The sequence below is a fragment of the Saccostrea echinata genome, unplaced genomic scaffold (genome assembly GCF_033153115.1).
Source record: "Saccostrea echinata isolate AGI-Se365-2 ecotype Australia unplaced genomic scaffold, CSIRO_AGI_Sech_v1 ptg000042l, whole genome shotgun sequence".
NCBI classification, from domain to species: Eukaryota; Metazoa; Mollusca; class Bivalvia; order Ostreida; family Ostreidae; genus Saccostrea; species Saccostrea echinata.
Genome location: NW_026889791.1, coordinates 4,384,694 through 4,398,451, shown reverse-complemented (window position 1 = coordinate 4,398,451; position 13,758 = coordinate 4,384,694). Strand labels below are relative to the sequence as shown.

At 34.7% G+C, this 13,758-nt stretch overlaps 1 protein-coding gene across 2 annotated transcripts in view; it reads right to left on the bottom strand.

Annotated features, from left to right (window-relative positions):
* Window positions 1-1,308: 1,308 nt before the first annotated feature.
* Window positions 1,309-13,758, bottom strand: part of LOC133201198 (transmembrane protein 127-like) — a 66,400-nt gene continuing 53,950 nt past the window's right edge. The window contains exons 1-4 of one of the 2 annotated variants that reach the window (XM_061336993.1): window positions 12,140-12,226; window positions 8,432-8,806; window positions 3,218-3,388; window positions 1,309-2,979 (exon numbers count right to left, since the gene is read on the bottom strand). In XM_061336993.1, coding sequence (XP_061192977.1) covers window positions 2,669-2,979; window positions 3,218-3,388; window positions 8,432-8,789 — 840 coding nt within the window. In that variant the 5' untranslated portion in view covers window positions 8,790-8,806; window positions 12,140-12,226 and the 3' untranslated portion in view covers window positions 1,309-2,668. Of the gene's footprint in view, window positions 2,980-3,217; window positions 3,389-8,431; window positions 8,807-12,139; window positions 12,227-13,758 lie in introns of those variants that run through there. The other variant, XM_061336994.1, reaches the window with a different exon arrangement.

Sequence of the window (13,758 nt, the reverse complement as noted above, 5' to 3'; positions counted from 1 at the left end):
AGGATGGTGCTTTACATTATCAGTATATATATGACTTACTGTATATACTTGCCTATAAGTCGGTCCGCCTATAAGTCGGTTGTATTTTTAAGCTTAAATTAGAGGGATTGAACAACTAAAATACCAATCTTTTTATAACTCGCGTATAAGTCGGAAAAAGAGTTTTGGACCAAAGTTTTACTCCAAAAAAAAAGACTTATAGGCGAGTATATATGGTAACTCCACCTTGGGGCCCGAATCCTAGACCCAGGAGACATGAATTCAACAATTCTGGTAGAGGGCTAGCTGCAGAGTTAACCACCTGGATGGTAATAACTAAAGGTTTTTTGAAAGTACCAGTATAATATACATGTAATTTGAATATACATGTATGACCAACTCGGGCCTAAAACTAAGAGGTGAAGAATTTCTGTTTTTGTAGAGGACTGTTCTTGATATTCACACAAACAGTGTGTCACATAAATGTTCAAGAGTATAGAAAGATATTTTTGATGATTGCACAAAGAGCAAGGTTCACTTTAGCTATAAAATGGCCCTGTCCATATACAAATTAACTGACCATGTCCAAAAGTCCTATTTCAAACATCAATATAAAGTAGAGACTTGGTGCTTTCATTTCCTATAAAAAAAAGTTTCCTCTGAGAGTCCAGGTATTGAAATACAGGCTTTGTGAAATTGAAATGTTATTGAATTTTGAAGAAAATTGGTGTATTGAGCACCTTCAACAAAGAACAAAAATATGAGCCCACCCTGTGATCCAAAAAATAAAACATGGATTATAATCTTCTAAAGCAATACTTCATTATAGAATTAAACATTTTAGATCAGAGGTTGGGGTCTATGCAAAATATTGAAAAACTGCTTAGTGAATACATTTTTGAAGAAATTTTGATGATTTGATGCAATTTATGACGTCGTAATGCATAAACTAGTGAGAAAATTACGTCATTTTTAATAGGTATGCCGTCAACAAGGATCCAAGCAAAATTTTATGTATTTTCCACTAAAACTGAGCACTTTTAATTTTCAGAAATTCACAGGGCCATAAAAGGCCCTAAGAGAACCTTGTTCTTTTGATTGGGTATAACATCACTCCTCAAGCTAGTTGGGGGGGGGGGGGGGGCATGAACTGAAATACAAAATTTTTGGTTTCTCATACGAGCTGAAACTGGTTTGATTCTTCATGTGGAGAGATGGAATAAAGTATGTCAGCCATTTCAGAGACGAAGCTGAACATGTCCCAAGAGTATAGATAGCAATAGGTCATCTGTAGTGAGTGTTCTAAAAATGCTAATTAACTAAACACAGTAATGTTACAAAATACTTTTAATCACAGTTTACAAAGTGTACAATCATTCACAATGACTGTAATAATTCCTTAACAGTTCTTGTTACAAAAAAGAAAGTAACAAGTAAAACTTGACATATAATTAATATTGTTAAAATTAGATACTGGAGTACACGTAATCAAATGAATCAGTACTTAATATAGCATCACAGATCTTTATATAAATGCAGAAAATGCCCATCAGGCCATAAACTTAGCTTGAGTAAAATGACTTTTTCTAAAACAAAAATGTCATAAAACTGTTTATTGGTATCCCAAACTAAGCCAAAGGTTTCGCAATTTTAATTCTACAACAGAGCATCTACATGTCTATATATACTGTATTTGCATTTATTACATGCATTGCTTGGTGAAGCATGGGACTTAACTCTTTTGTTTTTTTATTTTACAATATTGTACATGAACATATAGAGTTTAATATCCAGCTTTGGACCCTATCGAGCCAAATTTTGAACAGATTTCCTTTACATATTGACACTTAGATACTACTTAACTGTACATGTAATCTTGCTGATCTGAAGATGAATTTATTTAGATAAACAGTCAAACCTCATTATATTGACCTTGATAAGACCAAGAAAAAACTCAAAAGATATCTGACGATTGGAGATATCAAGGGTATTCGAGATATCAGTGTTTGAGATATAGAAGTTCAACTGTACATATATGTACAAAATTATGTTATATATCCATAAATCCATTGATTTGAACAGACCTAAACATTATTTATTCAATGAACCTATGCAAAACTGGACAAGGGGTTCTGGAGAAAGAAAAAGCAAGCAGAAATCATGAAAATTGCGAAAAATTAATGACAAGGGACAGAATACACTGCAAACCTCAATTAAGGAAGTTCACTTGATCCTTGGGCTCAAGTGAGTTCAATAGATTTCCATTTCAAAGATAAAATACAATAATAGATTTTAAACATCTTATATAAACGTATAACAAAAATTTAATGTTCCTTGCATAAAAAAGTTTCGTAAGTGTATCAATAATACATACATGTAGTCATTTTGCTGAAACACAAACAGTGATGCCTCGGTGGTTTTGACCTAAATCTGAAGGAAAAGAACAACTGGATCAGTCAAAAGCTTATCTGAAAAACCTTGTATAACATTCAACACATTACCGGTACTTTTCATAAATTTTCATCTCAAGAGTGAAAAGACTGGATTAGTGGAATCCAGATAAAAAAATGTTGTGTAAACTTGCATATTTTTTTTAAAATGCTATTGAGAGAACATAGATCCTCCAAGGAATTATATGTGTACTAATTTAAATAAATAAATTTATGCAAAACAGCTGTATACGAGTTAATTATGCAGAGTATGGAGGGGGAGGGGGGTGGTTTTCTGGGAGACCACTTCCTGGGTCTGGATGTACACAGTCATAAGCGTGTTCTTCTAAAAGAGCATTTGACTGATCGTCCTCATACACTGGGTATCTCCGCAAACAGTTTAATGCAGTAGCAAACACTCCCATGCCACCTGCTGCTGCTATCAAGTAGAAACTGATGTCAAAGGTCACTGTTACTTTACTTCCTGTGTGAAGTTTTGTCATTTTCTGCAGGAAGAGGACCTCTGTCACAAGCCAGTAGCAGAACAGGTCTGTAATCACACATAGAATCACTGAAAAATACAACAATCATACATTAACACAGACTCTCACAGTTTGAAGGTCTGAATAGTTTAAATATTTTTGAATTCAGTTTTTTTGCTACAATCTCTCCTGTGCCTTTTACAGCATGTGGTTCCACACTGTATCTATTTAGCATGTCAAATAAGTTTTGTTCATCTTAAACTTTCAACTTAATATACTGGGTTTTATCTCATACTGCATTTTCTATCTTCCTACATAACTATGTACCTGCTATGATATTAAAGATGGCGTTTCTGTGTATTATCTTCAGTGAACGCTGTGTAGGACCCACAAGATCTAATATGAAAGCACACAACGTACACAACAGAGCCAGGAATGTGAAGGATATAATGGTCTTCATTAGACTCACTGCTTTATGGGTAACACAGTTGTCCATGGCTGAAAAACCGTAAAAAAAAAAAATTTTAATTAATACAATAAACATAATAAATATATTTATCAGTTGAACAGATTTGTTTTCATGGTTTGGTATGCCAACATATATCTTAATTTTCTTGTTCAGTGCAATCAATACTCAAGGTAGACTTCATTTTTGTATGCCTTTTTTTCTGCCATTCACGATAGCTGTTCATTTTAGAGCATACAGTGTAATTACTAATTAGAGAATGTAAACATGTAAATTTATTGAAGTACAGACAAATCTCATTGTCTCAAACTTGATGGCCCCCCCAAAAAGTTTTGAGATGTCTGAAGATTTCAGATAGAGAAAAGTGGTTGAGATTTCAAACTCACTTCAACACATCCAAGGTAATCAAGATATCAAAGTTTGAGATAGCAAAGTTCAACTGTATGTAATCAACTAGTTGCAGATCTATAGCTAACCTAACTGAAAAATTTAGGATGGACAATTAGAACCTGCAGGCAGCAGGTTCGATGTATTTCAATTTTACTGCAGCTATATATGTGAATCAGGAATGTTTTGTAAATGTGTGATTAGGGATAGGTGGTATAGCACAGTGATACATGTATGTTCAGCCCTAGGCAGGAGTGCACAGTATAACAGGAAAAGACAGCTTTATCTAACGTTATACCCAAACTTGCAGAAAGTTTTACCTATTTCTTATAAGTAGTTTGTCACTTGACTGCACCTTTGAAAATTAAACAAGGCTACACTAAACCCAAACTATCATAATCAAACTGTTAAGATCAAAGCATGAAAAAAGGTATTCAGGAAACTAAATTTTTATAGATTATGGGTAATTGTTCAAAGGTCTATTACTTTGTAGATATATGTATTGTGCAAATACGAAACCCTGTAAACCAAGCATCATTACCAAATTTACAAAGCAGTATGCAATATCTGTAGCTCATATAACATAACTAGGGATGTCAATTTTGTCAATAATTCATATTCGAATATTCAATGAAAGTATTCGAATATATTCGAATATTCGATAAAGTAAACAAAATCTGGTTTATTATAAATATGCATCGATCATCCTACTCTCATGAAAGGTGTAGCGTAGGTATTCTTATATTGGAAGTAAAATTTTGTGAAGGTTTTGTAGGTGTACAATAAGGAATTCCATTTGATATTTGTCAATGTTTGAAACAAGTAATTGATTTAAATATGATTTTAACAAATTTAATAAATTTATAGTAGCTCCAATTGAGGAACCAGTCGTCTTACCAAGGGCAGGATAGTCGTATACTTTTGAGATTTCAATACGAGTAAATCATTACAATTATCAGCCTAATAAGGAATATGATAATAATCTTTGATAAAATATTTTAAAAATAAAAACAAATATTTTCATAGACAATTTTCCTAGGTAATTAATTAATTTACCGATAATGAATATAAAATTCAGGATTATGTACAACCCGAGATAATCAAGTAATTTACACATTTATTCTGAAATTGAGCCCTTTACAATATTAATTACAGACTAATTCTATCATAAATTCATTCAATGATCAATTAAATTTATTTTGATGAGTATACACTTCACACCTTTTAGACATTCAAAGAAGGTTTTCAATTAATCAAAATTTATTAATCACAGTACTTCTTTTTATGAAATCTGTAAAACACCGAATATTCGAATCTTAAATTTATATTCGAATATCAACCCATCGAATGAATATTCGAATGTTTGAATATTCGTTGACATCCCTAAACATAACCATAGGTAATCAAAGATTACAGAGCTCACCTAAATGAATGTTATCTTTAGGTAAGGTTAAGTTTCACACCAAACATTCTGGTAGTGTGCATCCCTTATGCAAGTTTGTTCTGGGTAGGATTTTAAGTTACTTGGGAATGGACTTGCTCCAGAAACTTTTTCTGTTAAATCATCTAGAAAATGTGAGCAAAACTCAGCATCTGATGGAGGTCTGATAGTGTGCATCCCTAGATGCATCTTCAATGCAACTTTGGTCAGCATAGGGCTTATAGTAACCTTGGAATAAACTTCAATCTGGTCTTTTGCCCCAAAAATCTAGGTCATATCCAGAATCCAAAGCAAGTCTGGCATTCTCCTTCCTACATGAATCATTCCTGCAAGATTGGTCTAACTAGAGATTAAATTTACTTGGGAATGGACCTGTTCCAAAAACTTAAACCTGATCACTCATCCAGAAAATGTAGGTCAGATCCAGAATCCAAAGCAAGTATGGTAGCTTTCATCCCCACATGAATAATCCATAGAAGTTTGGTCCAGGTAGGGCTTATAGTTACTTGGGAATGAACTTGATTAAAAAAATTTAACCTGTTCACTCATCTAGAAAATGTAGACTGGATCCAGCATCTGAAGCTAGCCTTGTAGTGTGCATCCCTAGATGCATCATCCATGCAAAACTGGTCATCACATAAGGTTTACAGTTACTTCAGAATGAACCTGCTCCAAAAACTTCAACCTGGTCACTCATTTAGAAAATGTACATCAGATCCAGCATCTTAAGCAAGTATGCATCCCTAAATGCATCATCCCTGCAAGTTTGGACCTGGTTGGGCATATAGTTACTTGGAAAAGAGCCCTGCTCCAAAAGCTTTAACCTGCTCCAAAAACATTAAGGCCAAATAAAAAATATGTGTGGTTCCGGTTACCCGACCTTCCCTATTTTATACCCCGACCCTAAATTTTTTTTTGGCAATTTTCATTTTTTTTCTAGAATTTTCCCCAATTTCCATCAATGGCTTCGGTTTAAGTTTTAGTTTCAGCAATGACGGCCTCCTTGCAAAACAAAGTGCAAGTGTTTAATAGTATTAAGTCCAAAGCAAGCTAGCATGTAGGTGTCCTCTACCAATATTGACTAGTATATTATCACATCACATCTAAATGCCATTTGCAAAGCAGTGATAGATATTATTCAGAAAAATTAAGAAAATCATTCTGTTAAAAAAAAAAAATTCCCTACCTACCCACCCTAATTTTTTTGGAAGTGTAACCGGAACCATACATATTTTTAGCTCACCTGAGCCGAAGGCTCAAGTGAGCTTTTCTGATCAAAATTTGTCCGTTGTCTGTCGTCGTCGGCGTCGTCGTCGGCGTCGTTGTTGTCGTAAACTTTTCACATTTTCATCTTCTTCTCCAGAACTACTGGGCCAATTTCAATCAAACTTGGCACAAAGTATCCTTGGGTGAAGGGGTTTCAAGTTTGTTCAAATGAAGGGCCACGCCCTCCTCCAAGGGGAGATAATTACGAAATAGCAAAAAATTAATGGCATTATTGAAAAATCTTCTTCTCAAGAACCAGTGGGCCAGGAAAGATGAAACTCATGTGGAATTATTGTCAGGTAGTGTAGATTCAAGTTTGTTCAAATCATGACCCCCGGGGATAGGGTGGGGCCACAATGGACGATCAAAGTTTTACATAGGAATATATAGGAAAAATCTTCAAAAATCTTCTTCTCAAGAACAGCAAAGCTATGATTGGTCATATTTATTTGGAAGCATCCACAGGTGGTGTAGATTCAAGTTTGTACAAATCATGACCCCCGGGGGTAGGGTGGGGCCACATTGGACGATCAAAGTTTTACATAGGTCTGGAATATATAGGAAAAATCTTCAAAAATCTTCTTCTCAAGAACAGCAAAGCTATGATTGGTCATATTTATATGGAAGCATCCTCAGGTGGTGTAGATTCAAGTTTGTTCAAATCATGACCCCCAGGGGTAGGGTGGGGCCACAATGGACGATCAAAGTTTTACATAGGTGTACATACGAAAAATCTTCAAAAATCTTCTTCTCAAGAACAGCAAAGCTATGATTGGTCATATTTATTTGGAAGCATCCTCATATAGTGTAGATTCAGCTTTGTACAAATCTTGACCCCTGGGGATAGGGTGGGGCCACAATGGACGATCAAAGTTTTACATAGGAATATATAGGAAAAATCTTCAAAAATCTTCTTCTCAAGAACAGCAAAGCTATGATTGGTCATGTTTATATGGAAGCATCATCAGGTGGTGTATATTCAAGTTTGTTCAAATCATGACCCCCGGGGGTAGGGTGGGGCCAAAATGGACGATCAGTTTAACATACATGTAGGTGTACATAGGAAAAATCTTCCTCTCAAGAACAGCAAAGCTATGATTGGTCATATTTATTTGGAAGCATCCTCACGTGGTGTAGATTCAAGTTTTTTCAAATCATGACCCCCGGGGGTTGGGTGGGGCCACATTGGACGATCAAAGTTTTACATAGGAATATACAGGAAAAATCTTCAAAAATCTTCTTCTCAAGAACAGCAAAGCTATGATTGGTCATATTTATATGGAAGCATCCTCAGGTGGTGTAGATTCAAGTTTGTTCAAACTGATCCCCAGGGGTAGGGCGGGGCCACAATGAACGATCAAAGTTTTACATAGGAATATATAGGAAAAATCTTTAAAAATCTCAAGAACAGCAGAGCCACGGTTTGTCATATTTATACGGAAGCATCCTCATATAGTGTAGATTCAAGTTTGTTCAAATCATGACCCCCCCCCCCCCCCACTCCCTTTTTAGGGGTAGGTTGGGACCACTTATGCATTTAAGCTTTTCAATACTAAACTGATTTTTCCTTTTTTCCTAGCCACAGTGCTCAGGTGAGCGATGTGGCCCTTGGGCCTCTTGTTTTTTTTGGCCTAACCTGGTCATTCTTATGGAAAATACTGGCTGAAAATGCAGCATCTGAAACCTGAATGGTACAGTGAAACATAACTAGATGTATCATTCATGCAATTAGGATCAATATAGAGCACACAGAAATATAAGAAAGAAAACTGCTCCAAAAACATTTAACCTGAGATGCCAACTCCGATGCTGAGGGTATTACATAAGCTCCCAAAACTTTGAGGTGAGCTTAACATTTTATATCATAGAAATTCATGCATTCATTTACAAGGACATAATGTGTATATGATTGAACACTCCCTGCACAATTCCACACCTACATAGAAACATGCACAATTAACTACCCAAGAAAAATGCTTACTACTTGACGTATCATCTCCATACTGGTAGAGTATATGTGTCACAGCATTGCCATTTGGACAGTTTAAATCATATGTTTTCAGGAAGTGCCCGGAGTAGAAGAACTGATAAGCTCCTATGTGATCAAGGGGGACACAGTCCCTCAATCTGCATCCTCCCCCGTGTAAGGAGATCCATCGGGGCTCCGCTAGGGATGTACACATTATAACTATAGCAACCATACTACATAATGCAGACCAGAAGTTTTTCTCTTTTAGTTTTCTTCTACTTATCCTGCGTGAAGAAGATCTATGTCGACTACGAGTCCTGCTTCTGTGCGACTCTCTTCCACTACTTCGACTTCTGTTAGATCTAGGCATAATTTCACACCTCTTTTCTATGTAAACAATAAAATAAATTATAGTGTACATTATATTATTGCACTATAATAAAAATCAGATAACAAAAAAAAATATGCATGTACTACCAGTAACTAATTTATAGTTTTACTGAACAGGCATCATTGTATAACAAACTAATTAGCGGACATGTTTACCTGCTTCCTTACAGTATGTGGCCATCAGTGAGTCATCATTGTTTTTTACTACATATTTTATTACAAAATGCTTTTTTAAAACGACAAATATTGCAACATTATTTGTGGCTCATTTTTTATAACATCATAAAATGCACATTATGCAGAATTGTTTATAGTTTCTTCATATAATTCCAAATTAAATTTATCTGTATTATATTATGGTGATATCACATCATATGTGAAATTGAAATTTTAGGGAACAAATTTTGTTTTAATATTATAATGTTTTGAGGTAAAAAATTTTTGCTTTGGAGCCATATTTTTTTTTTCCAGAATAAAAGTCTGCAGGTTGTTTGTTTTTGTCACATAATTTTCATTAAACCTTGTATTTTTCATTTAAGTGAAAATTGTTAATTTCATAAACTTTTAATTCCACCATGATAAAACACTTAATCATATAATACATGCAAAAATTATGCCATTCCCCCTAGAAACACTGCACCCACTTTTTTTCCATTAAAAAAGAATGTAAATAAGTCATACATGAATATTAAAGAATACAATTAAGAAATGAAAATCTGATACACAATCATAAACTACCTTTTTTTTAAAATTTTGATTGTAAAATTAATTTATTTATCAATATAATTCTCTGTAGTGTGTACTGTCAATCATCTTTAGCTTCTTCTTAAAGTATCTAATTTTATATGCCTCCGCCCATTTTCATGTCATCGATAGAGAAACTGCAGTCTGTGTGAGGAAAATATTCTGACTATTTAAAAATTGTGATAGGTCTTACAAATTGGTTAGTATTTTTTTGATATGTTAAATTATTCACTTTAAATATACAATGCTTTAATTAGAAATACATTGTTAAACACAATGAAAACAAACATACATGCCAACTTTTGAAAATTTCCTTGGGGGAGATTGCGCGTAACGACATTTTTCAAAATTCTAAATTCGCGGCATTTTGTCGTGAAAATAAGTATTTGTTGGGTTTTTTCAAATATCAGTCTAATACCTTGTATCATATATTATCACTACTTCATAAAGTGATTTCTTCTCTATCAACTTAAACAAAAACACAATATTATTTAAAATTTAAAAAAGAAAATTTTAATCAAAATTATTTAATATGTTAATATAAACATAACCCCCCTGCCATATGCAATGTCATACACATACAGATTATTACATGGATAAGGATGTTAAACTTAACTACAAATAAGCTAAAGCAAGTTACTAAAAGAGTTCATGCAGTTACTGTTTTTGTCTATTGGTAAATTACACATTTTATAAAGCTACTAAGTCACAGACAAATAATTTCAAATTTGTAATTTTTTTTTAATCAAAGGGAATACTAAGAAGTCACTTTTAATGTTTTCATACAAAGTCAGATTAGTCTGTAAAAGGCATGGTACGTCTTCTCCTTTCTAACTTTTTGTGAACCACTCCTGGAATTCTGCTAAAAAAAACTAATGGTTTGTACTTGCAGACGCATCTTTTCAAGTTGGATTTTGGCAGTGTCTTTTCCATGATCAATGACGTAGTTCGTAATTATAGTGAGAAATGCCGTATTTCCTAAACTTGAAAACCTTATAGCTTATACGTATATTGTGACAGTCAAATTTTGCTGTAAAGTGTGAACTCGTCACAAGTTTGTATCCTGTCGTGTGTATTTCTAAAATTTCCACATCTGGCATGATTGTCTAGGTTAGTATACACTGTTAATGAGAATCGGGAGCAATTAAAACCACAGTAATGACTGGTAGCACAGTTGACACCTTGTTGATTACCTGTTATCAGCGGCAATAAACAGATATCTACCGATAAACATTCGAACTGCCATCTTTTTTCACACGGAAATGCGGTATTATTCAAAGCGGATCGGTAAAAAATCCGGAATTCCTAAAAATCGGTAGAAATTGGATTAAAAAAATATATCGGTAGACAAGCGGTAGGTAGGGTTAAAAATCGGTAGACTCCCGAAAAAATCGGGAAAGTTGGCATGTATGAACAAACAAAATACTTTTCTTATGTATGTTAATATTACTGGTAAAATAAGGGTGTAAAAAGGGACCAGGCTACTATTCTTATGTAGAAAACTTCTTTAGCAGTTAAAATAAGAGTGTAAAAAGGGATTAGGTTACTATACTTATGTACAAAACTCCATTAGCAGTGAAGGATTGGACCTTTTTTTTGTCAATTTCATTTCAGAGCTTATCATGCTGACAGTTTCCAGGGATTTACGTAAAATTTTGAGAAAACATGAAGCTGGGATCCTGACAAATCATGAAGTCTTCAATGGTCTACCTGTATCTAAAGAAGCTGAAAAATCGTGACTTTGACCAAGTTGACCTATATGTTCATGGCATACAGTTGACATAGCTTGATTTACCTCTTAACAAAAGTTTCTGATCAATGCATAAATCCAAATACAGAAAAAATATGTAGATTTATCACTGCAGATTTAAGGAGGGGGGGGGGGGCATGGGGGCGCACACACACCCTAAAATTTTCAAAGTATGATATGACTAATATCAATAATGCCATACTTTGGTATATAACTAACCAATACCGCTATTTTTGTGCCTGATTTTACTCTTAAAATACACGAAAACCCCTCTATTCAAAGTATGATATGACTAGTATTAACAATGCCAAACTTTGGTACATATAAACTAACCAATACCACTATTATTGTGCCTGGTTTTTCTCTTAAAATACACGAAAACCCAGGAGCTTCCGGGGGCTTCGCCCCCTGGGCCCCCTCTATTCAAAGTATGATATGACTAGTATTAATACTGCCAAACTTTGGTACATATAAACTAACCGATACCATTATTATTGTGCCTGGTTTTACTCTTAAAATACATGAAAACCCAGGAGCTTCCGGGGGCTTCGCCCCCTGGGCCCCCTCTATTCAAAGTATGATATGACTAGTATTAATAATGCCAAACTTTGGTACACATAAACTAACCAATACCTATTATTGTGCCTGGTTTTACTCTTAAAATACACGAAAACTCCGGAGCTTCCGAGGGCTTCGCCCCCTGGGCCCCCAACAGGGCTTCGCCCTGGACCCACTGGGGGCCTTAAGGCGGCTCCCAGACCCCCTGCCTTAATGAAGTTATCCACGCCCCCCCTAATCAGAAATCCTGTATCCGCCCATGTTTATAGGTCACTTACAATAGACATTTAAAATGAGGTTAAAACACCTCACATAAACTTCCTTTTCTTTCAGTTCTCCCTTCCTGATCAGTTTTGTTTATGTATAGCCTACAATGTGCTCTGGGTAAATCTGGTAATTGGACATGGGGTAAATGTAGTGCGATAACGTGCCGAAAGAAAAAAAAGTGTTGCAAACGCTTCCAAGGTTTATGAGGTTATCCTTTAACCAGAAGTCTTTGACGAGATTGTAGCTCTACTGGTTGTACTTATAAAGGAAGATAAAAGTAGCTCTTGGACTTGAAACTTTGCAACAGCAATAAATAGAATAGGCCTAATGATCCTTGGTTTTGTCTCTTTTTGTGGCAAGATTTATTGCAATCAGACTAAAACTGTAGGAGGAGTAGCCTTTTCAAACGTTTACAGAAATTTCGATTTAAGTAACCATGGCATGATCATTCAACAAAATCATCAAAAAACAATAAGGACAATTATGTATCTCAGTGTAGTCTACTTGTATGCCAAGTTATACTGAAATCAGACAAAAGGAGTAGCGTTTTGAAATTTTTTTCACAGAAATTCTATTTTTGGTAACCATGGCAAAACTGTTCATCGAAATCCAAAACTGGTACAGAATTATGTATCTTAGTGTATCTACTTGTGTGCCAAGATATACTAAAATCGGACCCAAACTGTAGGAGGAGTGGCATTTTGAAAGTATTTCAAGGAAATTTCTATTTTTAGTAACCATGGAAACACCGTTCATTGAAATCAAAAAACCGATAAAAAGAATTATGTATCTTAGTGTAGTCTACTTGTGTGCCAAATTATATTGAAATCGGATCAAAACTGTAAGAGGAGTAGCGTTTTGAAAGTATTTCCCATAAATCCTATTTTTAGTAACCATGGCAACACCGTCCATTGAAATCAAAAACCGATATACAGAATTATGTATCTTGGTGTATTCTCCTTGTGTGCCAAGTAATACTGAAATCGGACCAAAACTGTAGAAGGAGTAGCGTTTTGAAAGTTTTTCACAGAAATTTCTATTTTTAATAACCATAGCAACACCGTTCATCGAAATCAAAAACTAATATACTAAATAATGTATCTTAGTGTAGTCTACTTGTGTGTCAAGGTATACTGAAATCGGACCAAAACTGAGGGAGGAGTAACGTTTTGAATGTATTTCACAGAAATCTCTATTTTTAGTAACCATGGCAACACCGTTCATTAAAATCAAAAACTGATACACAGAATTATGTATTTTTGTACAGTCTTCTTGTGTGCCAAGTAATATTGATATCAGACCAAAACTGTAGGAGTAGCGTTTTGAAAAATTGTTTACAGACGGACGGACAGACAGACAGACAGCTAGACGGACGGACGACGAATACCTTACTATCGCATAACCTCTTCTGGTCTCTGACCAGTAGAGCTAAAAATTGTTTGTTTGGAATTGCCGCCTGGGGGTTTTCAGACCTAGGAGGGAGGGGAAACAATTTTTTTTCGAAATTAAAATTGAATTAAAAACTATTGATAAAAATCTCAATAAGTATGGAACACATTATTTTCTGACTTTTTGTGAAAGGTATCCCCCATCAACCAAGAACCCAGTTTTTGCCCTAATATTAAGACTT